The 17,084-nt window shown below is 35.9% G+C and overlaps 2 protein-coding genes across 2 annotated transcripts in view; one reads left to right on the forward strand and one right to left on the reverse strand.

The window, feature by feature from the left end:
• Nucleotides 1–8,823: 8,823 nt before the first annotated feature.
• On the reverse strand, nucleotides 8,824–10,500 carry LOC128226235 (uncharacterized). The gene has a single exon (XM_052936122.1). It carries the CDS (start codon nucleotides 10,498–10,500, stop codon nucleotides 8,824–8,826), a length of 1,677 nt encoding a protein of 558 aa, XP_052792082.1.
• Nucleotides 10,501–14,179: 3,679 nt separating this feature from the next.
• LOC128227455 (transient receptor potential cation channel subfamily M member 5-like) overlaps nucleotides 14,180–17,084 on the forward strand; it is a 33,706-nt gene continuing 30,801 nt past the window's right edge. The window contains exon 1 of the mRNA XM_052938014.1: nucleotides 14,180–14,373. Within this exon, the coding sequence (XP_052793974.1) occupies nucleotides 14,339–14,373 (35 nt within the window). The 5' untranslated portion in view covers nucleotides 14,180–14,338. The remainder of the gene's footprint in view (nucleotides 14,374–17,084) is intronic.

The following is a 17,084-nucleotide window of genomic DNA, read 5'->3' on the forward strand; positions in this document are numbered from 1 at the left end:
TCAGAAAAAATGTCAGATTGCGCATGCTCAGCTTAGAAATCTGAAAGAAATTCGTAAACACCTTTCACAAAGATCAACAGAGATAATGGTGAACGGCCTTATTCATTCTCATATTGACTTTTGCAATGGATTATTTACGGAAATTCCTGCCTATCAGATTAACAGACTTCAGAAAGTTCAGAACCAAGCAGCAAGAGTTGTGACCAACACACCATACGGTCATCCAACTACCGAAGTCCTCAAATCCCTTCACTGGCTACCTGTGAGGGCAAGAATTATGTTTAAAATTCTTGTCAATGTGTTCCGTATTGTGCAGGGAGAAGCTCCTTCTTATTTGAGGTCTTTGTTAAACCGTGTTCAGGGAAAATACAGACTAAGATCTTCTGATGACATTCAATTTATTGTTCCAAGAACCAGAACCAGAATTGCTGACAGATCACTTGTTGTGGTTGGGCCAAAATGGTGGAATGCTCTTCCTAGAGACATAAAACACATAAAAGTGAACCTACTTTTAGAAAGGAACTGAAAACGTATTTGTTTGGACTGTTTTATAATTAGGAGCCTACCAGATTTTATGTGTAAATGACTGTATATACCTTGTGTGAAATAGCGCATGAACTGTGTGAAGCGCAATCGAATATTGAACAATACTTTTTGCGCTATACAAATGTATTTGTATTTGTATGAAGTAGGTAAGTAAGTAAGTTGTTTATTATAGAGAATGTGCATAACACAAATGACATTCACAATACAAATATAAATGATGATAACACCCGGCCAATCTTAATGTTAACATTTCTCAAGCATTGATGCATATATTAGCATATATAGTTAATGTAGGTCGCGGTGCTGTTTCTCTTTAGCAAATAGTGTGTACTATTAAAAAATTAAAGTAATCATGATCATTTCCAGAACATCGAACAGCTAACGTGTTTATCTAACATCCTTCATATAAATGAAGATACTTGGTCGTTTATGCTATGTTGAAACATATGTTTAATACAAAATTTAACGACATAAGACATATTAATACAAGTGTAAATGCTATGCTTATAGTGCATGTACTTCTTAGAGCATTTATAACTTTCACAGTTTACTTCGCTTACTGCATTATTTTGTTATTTATGTAAAAAGCCAATTTTTCAACGTCAGTAAGATTAGTGAAATGATCTTCAGAAAGCACAGGACCAAAGCATTTATTCAAATATCATTAAAAAACACAACAAGTCATATAAAGCATTAATGAATAATTAAACATGTTAATTTTGTTAAACATAAGTACACAATTCACACATGTATACTACCATTCAAATCGCAAATGAAGATAAAAATAAATCATATGAAGTATTAATGAATAATAAACCATGGTAAACACATGTATCATTTCAAGCATTTGCCGACAAAAACCCAACTTATTTTACAATAGCTGAGAAATATAATAATGAATATAACGTTTTCATAAATTGTTTTAATATATTCAGTCGGATTACAAGTCTTTATTAGAACGTTTAAATGTTTATGCAAAAGAAAAGTTTTATACTTAAATTTGAACGTTGCCAATTTGTTGACATTTCTGACTTCTGTAGGTATTTCATTCCATACGTGCACACTGTTATATGAAAGGAATGCTTGAGGTAATTTGTTCTAGGCAACATATTACAAATAAGGTCCGTTTTTGAAACTGATCTTAGTGTAATTTTGAAACTGATCTAAGTTTAAAGAATTGATCATTTGAAAATGTTAAGAAAGATCTGACATTTATGTTGGTACCATATTATGCATGGTTTTTATATACAAGTACGGCAGTATGATAGTTACATCTATCTGTTATTGTTAACCATTTTAACTCTTGCAACAATCCACAAGATGAAGACCGCTTTGGTCTTTTTAATATGATTATTGCCACTCTTCTTCGTAAAATGTTTATTGTATTTGCATTTGAACCATTGCCTTTGTCCCAAATATGAGAACATTAATCGAATAACAGAAATATATATGGGCATATATTTCATCTGATCAGACTGAAAAAAGACAACTTTTTTAAATAGCGAAACTTTTGAGTTTACTTTTTTACAGACAAACTCTATCTGTGAATGCCACTTGAGATTTATTATTATCAATGTAAATACCAAGTAGTTTTATGGCATTTACATTTTCTAATGAAGTTTCGTTTATTATTCGATGCAAGTCGGATGCTCGTTTCGTTTTAAATGATATTCCAATGACCGTGCATTTTGATTTAATTGGATGCAATAACATACTATCAGATTACTTCGAAGCTTATGTTCAACGTCTAAGAGACTACTTCCCGCCTCATGCAATGTAGTATCATCTGCAAAGACATCATTTTATTAATGCATGTAGCAATATCATTGATATATATATTATAAATTATAAAGGACCCAATATGGACCCTTGAGGTACACCAGAAATAACAGTGAGTAATTCAGATTGTATATCTCCGACCTTTACAGACTATTTTCTGTTACTTAAGTATGACGAAAAGAACACCAACACGTTGTACAGTTTCAATTTGTGCGAAAGACTTTCATGATCCACTAAATCAAATGCTTTACTGCGATCAAGAAAAACAGTTCCAATGAGCTTGCCACTATCTACATCTCTAATATACGCATCTATTAAACTAATCAATGCTGTAATACATTTATTTCCCTAAACCCTGATTGTTTATTAAATATTATATTAGTTTCTTGGAAGTAAGACTGAAGTTGCTTAGCTACGTGTCTTTCAAAAATCTTAGATATTGTAGGTAATATTGAAAAAGGTCGATAATTGTTTGGTTCCTCTTTAATAATGGTGTCACTCGTTCAGTTTTCAATTTATCAGGAAATATTTCTTTCCTGATACTAGTATATATAATAGAGGCAAAAGTTGGTGTTATTATATCGAAACCGGTAAATTTATGTAAATCAAGTTTATCTATAAGTATAATATGTTTTACTTCTAAGGGAGTAATTTATTCTAAACAAAACTTTTTATATCCCAGTTTTATATCAACTGATTTTTTAGAGCATCACAATTTTCATGTCTAAACGGTATTGTTTCAAGTATACTTGACATGTTTATGAAATGATTATTCAATTCATTAATGCTGTATCATTTTCCGTTGATAACTTTATTATCTACAACCAATTGTGTTGGTAAGTTTATTTTATTACATTTATTTGAATGTGTTAAATCTTTCAAATTATTCAAGATATATTTTGGGTCCAATTTATTTTCAACAGCTTTTAAATGCTTAGAGTATGTGTATCAAAGTTCTGCAGTACCTTCTTCTTATCTTCGGGCGGTGACAATAGTGAGAGCGGTGATTGCCTTAGCAACGGCGTCGGAATGTTTGTCGGATTTGTATCTTACGGCGATGTTACGAAGGGCGCATTCTTTCAAGTCGATATGGTCCATCTGACATTGTAGCAATCACTTTCTACTGCGGACATGCGGAACTGAAGAATGTTATTTGACCCTGGTGGAACAATTTTATATGAAAAGCAAACACACACAGCAATAAAATACCCCATACCTGCAGCGTTTAACACTTCCGCGTCCACCTTTGTAACAGGGTTGACGATGAGGACGCTGGTGCCGACAAAGTCCCTTCGCGGGCAATCTTATATTAAGACTGAGTCGATTTGGCCTGCCTATAAGAATGTTATTTGACTCTGGTGGAACTTTTCATATGAAAAGCAAATATATACAGCAATAAAATACCGCATATCTGCAACGTTCAATACTTCCACGTCCACCGTTGTGTCAGGGTCGACGTTGAGGGCGCTGGCGCCGACAACGTCCCTAAGCGGACGATCTAAGGCTGCGGCGATCTGGCCTTCTTCCTCTTCATCGCAAAACATCAGGTCGCATGACTCCTGCAGCAATAATATAGAGAATAAAACATTTCCGGTATGCAAAATGATAATACTTATCTTATACATTTTTCATCAATTTCTATATCGGATAAATAGATGTTTTCAAAACGATTAACAATTGAATGTGAGAAGATGCTATCCAATACAATTATCAACGGAATATATTATATCTAACAATAAAATTACAAGTGAAAAAGTTAATTCGGTTAAATAATGATTTATAGAAGCATTACCTTATTCACGTAATTTTAAAATATCCATTTCATAACAGATATATCTCTAAATCTTACATTTGGAGGAAAGTGTCAATTATAGTATGTATTTTGTCGTGTTTTAAAACCTTTAATTATATAGCACGATAATTTGTGTATGATATTTATGTTATTCGTTGAAAGAAGTTCAGTGAATTTTATAATATTCGGGCGACGCCAATAATATCGGTGTATGTATGATTTTCGTAATTCATGATATATAAGACATTCTAAGGAAAAATGAAATTCGTCCTCGAGAGTGTTGCAAAGTTGACATTTTCTTTCATTCCTTGTGTGGCGAAGTTTAATTGAGTTATTGCCCCCTGAGATTTAATTGCCACATTGGTTTGGTTTTGAATGTTCTCACAAGAAACAACACAATTTAATTTTTACAGTTTTTAATTTGTTTTAAATTTAATATGGTTTTCTTAAATGATTTTCCTAAATAATACACAATAAATCGTTTATCACTGACGTTTTTAATAATCCATTGTCCAAAATGAAAAACTTCTTTCTTAGCACTCTAAAACCGTTCCTTATATACCTTTCTATCCCGCCACTCGGGCACGAAACGCCCGAGAAAAACGTGCACAATCCGAAAGGATTATATCCGCCGACAATTTAATACATATGTATTAATATCAAGAACTGCATCTGTTTATATGAACATTGACACATCAAATACATATTAACAACATTACAAACAATATAGATATTATATGCTTACTGAGAACATAACAAACAATGACGTTTAAATTCTAAGCTTATACTGTTTCATAATGCTACCTAGCAATACATAATTTTTAATGTTTCAATTGTTTTAAACACTTTCTGATTGCTACCTGGCAATTTCATTTTCATATTAAATTAAAATCCAGACTTTTTCTTTTCTTTTTTATATATATAATACACTTATTTAAAGGCACTAGTGCACTACACTCTTCGTCATCACTGATCCATACTACCTCTGGCGAATAACACTCTTTCACGGTCTTAGCACTTTCATCATCATTATTAGCTGATCCTGAATTATCCTGGGACACACTTTCGACATCATGAACACTATTCACATCATTTGAAGATACACTGTCGACAACATTACTTCCGGTGTTCGTACCGGAAGAAGACTCACTTTCTGACGACTCACTGGTGTCCATACCGGAAGTGACGGCGCTGGAATCATTATTGGCAACATTACTGTCAGTGTCTTCACCAACAGAAGATTCGTCAGATGAACCATGACTTTCGGATTTTGTACCGGAAGATGAATCACTATCCGACGACTCTCTTGTGTACCGAAAGATGAATCACTATCCGACGGCTCTCTTTTGTCCATACCGGAAGTCACGGCGCTTGAAGCAACACCACTTCCAGAAGCCTTTACAGTGCTTTGGTTGCTAACGAATAATCCCGTATCAAACGAAGCTACAGCGTCGTCAAATATGTGGATGTACAATTGTTATTATTGATATCATTTATCAATTCAAAAACAGAATCGTCATCACTGACATCAGAATAATATTTGTTTTGTTTTGTCCCACACCTTGACACCTTAACACACATGTTTACAGCTTCCGTCTTAGGTATCCCATGTTTTAACACCATATGTTGATACAAATAACTCCTCCTTATGAATTTTGAACTGCACGTCGTGTTTAAACATTCCCAATGATCAGCACCTAGATGCTTCTCTCGAATGTGCCTTCTTAAATTTGATTTATACTTATAAGAGCGATTACAACTGTCACAGACAAACATTTTGGCTGATATGACTTTTCAATATTACCATATGCACATTATAATCGAGTTCCTCGTGCACAATTATTGAGTCCGGCGGATCAATTGTAATACAATTACCGTATATACACCCACTGTAACTTTTGATCTGCTAGGCTGGTTATTCAATTTAATATGACTCTTAATTGATTATAGTACGCCTTGCCTACTTTTAAGCGAATATAATCACATTAAATTCAACAGTCAATGTCACTTTACTCTGCGAGTTGCGCTTTGATCTTTTTCTTAGCGCACTCTGCAGCCCTCCTCACCGGGCGATTTGGTTGCATATCTAAATCCTTAATATTTTTATTCATAGAACTGTCACTAGTTTGCGTATTTTGATCGGACACCTCAAGGGGGTATAATAAGTTAAGTGCACGTCCAACAACTCTACCTGATGGCAACTGAAGTTTTGCCGATCGTATATTTCCATCCGAGCTTTTCACTAAAGATTTCACTTTTCCAAATCTCCAACAACCACGTGGTAAATCATCCTTGACCAGGACAACATCATTTATGTTTGGAGACTTTTGAGACTGAATGCGTTTGCCTTTTAATTTATATTGAGTTCGCTCCCTAAGACTTAATAAATAATCATCCCGCCAAAGTTTCCAAAACGCGCACAACAGTTTTTGTCCCTTTTTCCAAATATTTAAAAGGTCGTTAGCACTTTTATTTTTGGGACTGTAGTCACTGTCTTCATTGTACTTTATGTTTGGAACACTAAAATTCATGTTTGGTGAAATAAAGTGAGATGGTGTTATCGTGATGCTTGAGTTAATGTCTTCACCAACGTATACTAACGGACGAGAGTTTATAACGGCTTCTATCTCCTTCAATAACGTTTGCAATTTTACGCTAGTCAACAATTTGCGTCCGAGTGTTTTTCGGAGTGTTTGTTTTACTAATCCACCAAGTCGCTCATAAAAACCGCCCATCCATGGCGCAAGTTCAACTATGAACGACCAACGAATGCCTTTATTTGACATATAGCTTTGCTCATCCTCCGATTTTAACACGTTCTCTAAAGTCTTGTTTGCTGATTTGAACTTGAGCGCGTTGTCACTTATTATGTTTGTCGGTACGCCTTTCTGTGAAATAAACCGCCTAAATGCCATTAAAAACTCCTCTGTTGTCATATTCTGCACCAATTCGAGATGTACCGCTCGCGTAACTAGACATGTGAACAGGCAAATCCATACTTTTTGCGAACCACTGTTTGTTTTTATGAACAAAGGACCGAAGTAGTCTAACCCTGTTTGAGAAAATGGTGGGTTTTCATTAACACGTGACTTCGGTAGGGGTGGCATTTCTGGCATTTTGTAGGGACCACCCTCTATTCGTCGACATACGAAACACTTGTTTAGAACATATCTCACACTTGTTTGCCCTTGTGGTATCCAAAATCTTTGTCGAACTTTACGAAGTGTTTGTGATATACCACTGTGTAACAGATCTTTGTGCGACCGTTCAATCAGAAGCTCCGTGAATCTGTCCTTTTTAGGTATCAACACTGGATATCTCGAGCCGATATTTGAATTCTCCAATCGTCCTTTGCAACGAAGGAGGCCAATCTCGTCTAAATATAAACCAAGTTGACGTTGTATGTTACTTGTTTTTGTTTTGTTTGCAATGTCACTTATGACGTCACCAAAGTGTTTTCTTTGGGTATATTTCAACCACAATAACTCTGCTTCGTTCAAGTCACAACTGTTTAATCCGTCGAGCTCTGATTTCCTCGTCTTCTTACAAAGTATTTTGACAAAACGAAGAACGTACGCTGTCACACGTATCAGTTTAGTTGCGGGTGAAAATCGTTCTATATCTATGACATGTGACACGCACGGTTTTTCACAATCAAATTTCTTCTTTGGACAACTCACTAACTCCATTTCACTCTTTTGTTCGTTCTCAGTTTCACTTTCTTGATCATTCTTTTTGTCACTTTCTTGTTCATTGTTTTTGTTTGCTTCACTTACTACTTCACTTGATCTTTGTTTATTTCGATGCACCGATGGGCCTTTTAACCATTGCCACCACAAATTATTTGCTCTCAATTTTTCTACACTTATCCCACGGGTTGCAATATCAGCTGGGTTTTGATTGGTTGGTACGTACTGAAACGTAATATCTTCGTGGTGTTGTATTTCGGCCACTCTATTTCTGACGAATACTGACTTTTCCGTCTTTGCCTTAATCCATTGTAAAACACACTTTGCATCTGTATATAGCACCTTACACCAACTACAACCGCCATAAGTTCAAGTTTTTGAATTGTTAATTCCTTTATTGGAGCCAATCTTGTTTTTGCAAACACTAATTCTACCTTTGAATCACCTTTGGTTTCTTGCTGTAGGTAAATCACACAAGAGTATGCCTTCGCAGAGGCATCACAAAAACACACAATGCTGGTTTCAATCACACTATCTTTGGCAATTAATGTCACACATCTTGGAATCTGGAACTCACATATCTTTCTCAAGTTTGCCTTTATATCATCCCACAAACATTTGTCTTCATCGTCGAGCTCACTGTCCCATTTAACTTGCTTTTTCCACAAACTTTGCATAAGCAATTTACCTTGTAGCACAACTGGTGAATAAAATCCTAAGGGGTCAAACACTGACGCCACTGACTTTAAAACAGTACGTTTTGTTTCGGTCTGTACACTTTTTCAAGCACTGTAGATGACTTTAATCCAAAAGTGTCACTGCTTGTATCCCAGATGTGTCCAAGAACCTTCATTAAACCTTCAGTAGCTCGATCGGATTCCCGAATCACAGTGTTCACTTCAACACTATTAGATATCCATTCCCTTATGTTCATTGAGGCTTCATTGAACATTTGCTTTGTACCGCTGTAAAGCTCAATTGCTTCTGTGATGTTTCTTGCTCCTGTTACTAGATTGTCTACGTATATATCACTCTTATTTTCTCAGACAATTCGCACTCGTACGAGTCCAAATGAGACTCTATGGTAGCACCTAGAAGGAACGGACTCGATATAACTCCGAAAGGGACACGACAGAAGCTATTTTCTTCGATCGTATCTTTGTTAACCACAGGCTTGTCACAATCTTTAATCCATAAAAAACGCGTCACATCACGATCACTTGGTTGCAATCCTATTTGGAAAAACGCCTTTTCTATGTCGGCGACAACTGCAATGTTGTGAACACGAAACCGTAACAACATTCCGCACAGGTCATGAAGCATGACAGGACCCCTATAAAGGGACTCGTTCAAACTCTTGTCACAGGATCTAAATGTTGCCGACGCATCGTAGACCACTCTCAATTTCGTGGTTGTTTTCAACGGAGTAATCACTGCGTGGTGTGGTAAGTAATGTATCATTTTACCAGTCCTTGCGTTGACCTTTTCGATGATACCTTTGGTCAGTTGGTCCTGTATCACACTGTCGTACTTTATCATTAACTCCGGTTTATCTTTCATTCGAGCAATTGTCGAACGCAGTCGTCCCATAGCTAGTTGGCGATTTATTGGTAGATCTTGTGAGTCGTCCTTCCAGGGCCATTTAACTTGATAACGTCCATCAGAGAATTGAAGCGTATTTTTGAATGCTGACATTGCATTTTCGTCACTAGAAAGCGTTGGACAATCATTGATTCCGATGGATTCGATTTTCCAGAAATCTTCTAAATCTGGCACTTTCGTTAAACAATCATCGGTGGAAACGAATGCGGTGATTTCATTAAACTTTGTACCATACGTCATAATTAACATGTTGACGTCATTTCTGTCATGGACACCTTCCTGTGTACGTCCGGTAAGTATCCAACCAAATTTGGAACTAAGTAAATATAATCCTGGTTGAACTTCAAGTTTTTGACTAAGCACAATGTCCAAGTAGTAATCATTACCGATGAGTAGATCAATTTGGCACAATTCACTATCTTCGGCAATGTCATCTGCCAAATCCACTGATTTCAACAAATGATTGGCATTTTCGGATAGCCCTTTCATGGGTTTCCTTTGAATATTTCCACTGATTACAGGCACAATATTCACCGATATTGTCATATAATCACCCGGTTTTAACTTAAGTTCCATTGTAGATATCTTTGTTTTCACAACTTTGGATTTATCACTATCAAACGTCATAACATTGATTTCCTCTTTTCCTTCTTGTTTTAGGTTTAATTTTCGAGCTAAAGCCTCCGAAACATATGACCTCTGAGAACCAGAGTCTAAGAGCATTCTCACGACTCTGTGTCTGTCACTTTTTGCACCTTTAACTTCCGTTTTCGCCGTTTGCATTAGTACCATTTCTCCTGAAGATACAAGAACGTTTTCCTCTGGAATATCACCTTTTTGTGTCATTGGCAACTCTTCCGTTAAATGAACACTAGATTCAGAACTCTTGAAGCGCTTTGGACATAGACTTCTATGGTGGCTGTTTCTCTCCCCACAATAGACACACACTTTGTTCTTCTTACACTCTGCTGTTTTATGTCCAACCTTTAAGCATCTAAAACAACTCTCCTTAAGCACTTGTTTACGCGCACTGAGTGTCCGGTACTGGAGACACTCGTCACTCCAGTGATGTTTTGCGCAGTATATACACATTTCCGAGTAATCTTTACTTGGTTTTAATTGCTGCGGCGTTAGTTTCTTTGTATTTGCAACCAAAGCCTCAGCCGAACTTATTGCTTTATAACCATAGTTTGATTTATTTGGTATTCAATCACTCTCCGAACCACGATACAGCGATTTATTTTGTGGTATCTTTGGTTTTGTATCAAACTGCCGTTTGTCTGACTTTTCTCGTGCAGTATATATTCCCTCATTCTATTCCTTAATGTAGTTATTGTCCATTTTCTTTCAGCACCATTTAACATTTCTAATTGAAGAAGCACATCTTCAGGAAGTTTTGCTCGTATCATCGATATGAATACGTCCTGATTTATGTTCTGTTCTAGAACCTCAAGGCTCCTTAGATGACGCTCAACATTATCTAAGAAATTCCTTAAACTGGGAACATTGTTATTTGCACTGTGTAAATTTATCAATTTATTGTAATGTAAGTCAATCACTTGTTGAGTCTTACCGAATCTCTCTTTCAGTACTTCAATCGCTACCTCATAGTTCTCGTTTGATAACGCTAATCCGGCTATAGCACCTCGCGCTTCACCTCGTAGAGTTTGCTTTTGAGATAATTAAATTTATTCACTTTTGATAATTGATCATTCTTATGCACTGCACATTCGTACGAATCCCAAAATTCTATCCAACGTAATCTATCACCACCGAAGGAAATCATCTCAAGTTTTGGGAGTCTAACTGAAGTTGACGCTTTCCTTTGGGACTCTCTTTGTTCTTTTTTTTGTAGTTCAAGAAACTCTTGTTGTTGTTTAACTTGAGCATGAGCAATATTTTGGAGTTCATGCTGTAACTGTACAAACGGACTTAATTCATCCTTTTCTTTCTTAATATCCACATCCTATTCTTTCTTAGAAATGAGTTTAGCCTTATACTCTTTCAAATCGAGTAAAGCCGATATGGCTTCATCACACAGGCTACAGTCCTCATCAATAATTGCACTGACTAACTCTGTTTCACTATCATCAAGAGCACTTGCTAATTTTCCAGATTGAATTTCTAACTTTTCTGAATAGGTTTTTAGTTTCTCTAAACACTTACTTGTCTTCGAAAGCACATCATCTATGTTACTTGTATCTAAGTTACACTTTATTAACAAAACACTTTTGTCAATTTCGGTCTCTAAGGTATTTCTGTACCTCGTTCTAACTCCCTTTAAATACGAAATCCCAGCCATTTTGTTTAATTTATTTCCTTATTGCTTTATTCCTGATTCACTGAAATTATTAATGTCTAATTCGCTTAGCACTCAAAATTCCAGCTGCATAACTTCATCACTACACAATTTTAATCCATCTTATTTGCACTCAAATTACATTTTATTACTTATTATTCCACCTGCACACTTATTCGTTATGTCCGGTTAATAGTCCCGGGTTACGGCACCATCAATGTGGCGAAGTTTAATTGAGTTATTGCCCCCTGAGATTTAATTGCCACATTGGTTTGGTTTTTAATGTTCTCACAAGAAACAACACAATTTAATTTTTACAGTTTTTATTTTGTTTTAAATTTAATATGGTTTTCTTAAATGATTTTCCTAAATAATACACAATAAATCGTTTATCACTGACGTTTTTAATAATCCATTGTCCAAAATGAAAAACTTCTTTCTTAGCACTCTAAAACCGTTCCTTACATACCTTTCTATCCCGCCACTCGGGCACGAAACGCCCGATAAAAACGTGCACAATCCGAAAGGATTATATCCGTCGGATATGATCCGGCGGAATACTCGCGAAAGTCGTGACACCTTGGGGGTATGTGTGGTTTATGCCATCTTCCTATTTCTATTTCGAGTCTATGGGAAGATTACCTAAGCCTTAATAGAGCGTTCCTGTGATGTTTGTTCTGGATATTGTCTAGGTATAATTGGAAATTAAAGTTTGAGAATAATCCAAAAGAAGAAGCTCTCGAAGAGTCTCTCAAATCTTCATTCCATTTTTGCATAAACATATCTTTCGCTCTTTGTTTGAAGATATATCAAACGTATTTAATGTTTCCAACACCTTGATTTAGCCAAACGTCGTTAAACCCCATTGCTTCTAGCATAAGTTTTACTTTATATGCCCATATGAATTGACCAATATTGTTTTGTATATCTGATATTATTGAATTGTATAAACGTTTTATGTATTTTCTGTCATTTGATATGGTCAATCTTAACCAGTATCTGATGATAGACGTCACTCGATAAACATAGATATGGGTTATTTCAAATTATACATAAATAACGTTGTTCTGTGTTGATAATTTTACACCAAGTAAGTTTTTAAAGAAATGAAGATTTTTTTTCTAATGAGTCTGCTGTTAGGAATCCCCATACTTCTTACCCATAATTGAGTATAGGTAATATAAGTTTGTCGAACAATGTGGCTTAATTTGATGTAAGCAAATTTCGATGAATATTTCTTTCATTTAAAGTTTGTTGTTTTGTTTTCTTAACACTTTTAATCTATTGTAATCCCATTATCCCCCGGTCATTCACACCTTTCAATCATGGCCGATACCTACTCTATTATTTTGAAAACAGACCGGATGAGACCGGGACCGGGAAATAGTATCGCCCATCTAACAGCCAGAAGCGTCATTCGTAACAAGACGGCCATCATCGGCAAGCTTCGTCAATTCCTGTTGGATATTGGCCGAGGTGTTCCGATTGCCAGCAGCGTATGCCCAAATGGGGGCATATTTCACGTTTCTGTGACGGTTCTAGTTGGATTTTAAAGAAAAAGCTAATTCCCAAACAAAGTTTTATGCTGGATTCCAGAGTGCATTATTCCCTATCAAAAATAACTTTTAAGTCAGTGTTATTTTTATATCCATGTAAAGGTTGAACAAAATGTTGACTAAAATAAACATGTTGAATAACATGTACAATTAAAACATATATAAAATAAAGCAAAGGCATAAGCTATTTACAGACTCAGAAACATAAGTTATACTAGTAATATAGTCCATGTTTAAAGCTGCACTCTCACAGATTGACCGTTTTGGCCATTTTTCTGTTTTGGAATGAGTCCATTTTAGATAATTGTCTGGAAACAAGTGCCGATAAAAGTCAGATTGTAGTTTTTTTACATATTTACGCTCGGTTTTATGGATAATTAACGTTTTAAGAAAATTGTATTTTTTAGCAGTTTTCCAACCAATGGTTATCTTTTATTTTGTGAGTTATCTGAAATGACTGAATTGAAGTTTGATTCTGAGACAACAATTTAAAAACAATGTCAAAAACTATAATCGTATTGAACTGTTTATACGACTTTACCCCAGAACTATTGAAAAGGTGTCTTCTTACAGTTGTAAGCGGACCATGCACGAGAATTTTGAGTAATCCCACTAGCCGATACATTGTATTTAGGAAGGCCATGATACCAATCTAATGTTTATCTTGCGGAAAAATATCTCTTTTTATCTATTTATAAATCTGTATTTATTTATTATAATGCATTTATTTGCTCAATAATATATGCAATACACTTAAGTTATCGTCGTATAAGTCAGATACAGTTACTCGTTTTTTCTTCAAAAGTGTCCTCTTACAGACAGACGTAAGAAGCCGTTTCGCTAGGACAAACACCAATGAAGATTACTGCTCTTGCTGGGTGCGTGGTGTAAATGCGTATGACAGAATGGCCAAAGTATTCCGATTTTCAGTTCTGTTGGATAATGGCCGAAGTGTTCCGATTGCTACATATTGAATAAACCTAAAAGTGCACTGCATTATGTATATAAAGATTCTCAGTATTATAAATCGTAGTAAATACACACAGTCAGTCAGTATGTGAAATGTGTTTGAAGAATGTTCACGCGAAGGGACATTGGAAGCAAATTAAGGTAGGGAATATAATTGTTTGATCATAAACATGGTCGTTATTGGCATGTTGAACATATAGCGTAACTCGATTATGTTGCATTTAGACTTTACTGACTTATATCTTAGCCGACCAATTAAACATAAAGCGAAACTTGGCTATGTTGAACAGAGACTTTACTAACCTATTTATGTGTTTGCATAGTTGCTTTACTGACCGATGTTTGTAACTGAATTTTATTTAACATTCTATTAGATAAGCAAGTTTTCTTCTGTTTCTTTATGGTCAGTTTTATAGCTGACCAGAAGAAAATAGATCGAAACTCGACACTGTTACATTGTGTCTTAACTGTTTGTGTATTTGAGTTTATTAAGGTCTGTCCTTGCCCATTGGCTGCGTTATGGCTTGACCCCGCCGTCACAACTTAAATTGTGTTTAAATGCCATAAGTGACTTGAATAGAAGTGAAAGCAATTAGCAGTCAAATACAGACATTGGAAGACTTGAAGAATCAGAGTGAGATACAAGAGATCCGGGCTCGATACTCTTGCGAAGAAACCTCCTGGTTCCTTAACGTGCTCGGTGTAAAGCACGGAATACAACCTTCCTTGGTTGAACCAGTACTGAGTAAACCACCTTTCCCAGCACTACCCTTTAAATGCCGAGCGTCAGACAAGGGAGCTATTGTACCAACCTTTAAAGTCTTTCGGTATGACGCAGCCAGGGATCGAGCCCACGACATCCCGCACCGATTACGCCGCGGACGCCTTAACCACTAGGCCACGGAATCGCTATGAAAGAGCATACTACACGTTATGAAAGGTCACACTTCACCCTATGAAAGAGCTTACTACTCTACAAAAAAGCAGGCTACACTCTATGAAAGGAGATACTACTTTCTATGAAAGAGCATACTGCACTCTACGAAAGAAACTATTTTTAGCTCGACTATTCGAAGAATAAGGAGAGCTATACTACTCACCCAAGCGTTGGCGTCGGCATCGGCGTCGGCGTCACACCTTGTTTAAGGTTTTGTATGTTACTACCTTTAGGTCATTATCTCAGCAAATGCATCATGTATTGCATTGAAACTTAAGATATGTATTCCCAACTATCCAACCTACTTAATAAATCAAGTTAGATAACTCAGGTTTGCATTTAATGCAAATAATTGCCCTTCATTATTCGACTTAGAAATTCTGGTTAAGGTTTTGCATGTAAGCACACATAGGTTAATGTCTCAGCAACTACTAGATGTATTTATTGAGACTTTATACAATTGTACTCAACCATCCAACCTACTTAATTAACCAAGAACGATAACTATAGTTTGCATTTAATGCAAAATAATTGCCCTTTATCATTCAACTTAGAAATTCTGGCTAAGGTTTTGCATGTACCCACATTCAAGTCAATATCTTAGCAATTACATCATGTATTGCATTGAAACGTTAGATATGACATTTCATTCCCAACTATCTAACCTACTTACTTATGAAGTTAGATAACACCCTTTTATAGGCTTTTATTATTTTACTTAGAAATTCTGGTTAAGGTTTTGCATGTAAGCACAAATAGGTTAATATTTCAGCAACTACTTGATGTATTGCATTGAGACTGAATACAATGATCCATGCATGTTTCGCCAAAACTGTTCAATTTTTACAATGAAAAGCGGTGGTATAGTCGAGCGCGCTGTTTCTGTGACAGCTCTTGTTCTCTATGAAAGACCATACTTCACTCTATTGAAGGGCATACTACAAGCTATGAAATAGTAAACGTCACATGACGAAAGGGCATACTGCACTCTTTGAAAGAGTTTACTTTATTCTATAAAAGGGCATTCTACACTGTATGAAAGGAGATACTACACTCTATGAAAGAGCATACTGCACTCTACGAAATAACCTTCTTTGCTTTATGAAAGAGCATACTACACTCTATAAAATAACCTTCTTTTCTTTATGAAAGAGCATACTGCACTCTACGAAATAACCTCCATTTCTTTATTAAAGAGCATACTACACTCTATAAAATAACCTTCTTTTCTTTATGAAAGAGCATACTGCACGCTACGAAATAACCTCCTTTTCTTTATGAAAGAGCATACTACACTCTATGAAATAACCTTCTTTTCTTTATGAAAGAGCATACTGCACTCTATAAAATAGCATACTACACGTTATGAAAGGGCATAAAACACCCAATGAACGAGCTAACTTAACTCTATAAAAGACCATTGTACACTCTTTGAAAGGAGATACTACTCTCTATGAAAGTTCATACTACATGCCATTAAAGAGCACACTTCACGCTATCAAAGAGCATACTATACGCCATGAAAGAGCATACTACATGCTATGACAGAGCACACTTCACGCTATGAAAGAGCATACTATACGCCATGAAAGAGCATGCTACATGCTATGGCAGAGCATACTAGACACCATGAAAAAGCATACTACATGCTATGACAGAGCATACAAGACACCATGAAAGAACATACTACATGCTATGACAGAGCATACTAGACACCATGAAAGAGCATACTACACGCCATGTAAGAGCATAGTACATGCCATGAAAGAGCCTACTAGACACATTGAAAGAGCATACTATACGCCATGAAAGAGCATATTACTCGCCATGAAAGAGCCTACTTGACACCATGAAAGAGCATACTATACGCCATGAAAGAGCATATTACTCGCCATGAAAGAGCCTACTTAACACC

Source organism: Mya arenaria, chromosome 3, assembly GCF_026914265.1.
Source record: "Mya arenaria isolate MELC-2E11 chromosome 3, ASM2691426v1".
NCBI classification, from domain to species: Eukaryota; Metazoa; Mollusca; class Bivalvia; order Myida; family Myidae; genus Mya; species Mya arenaria.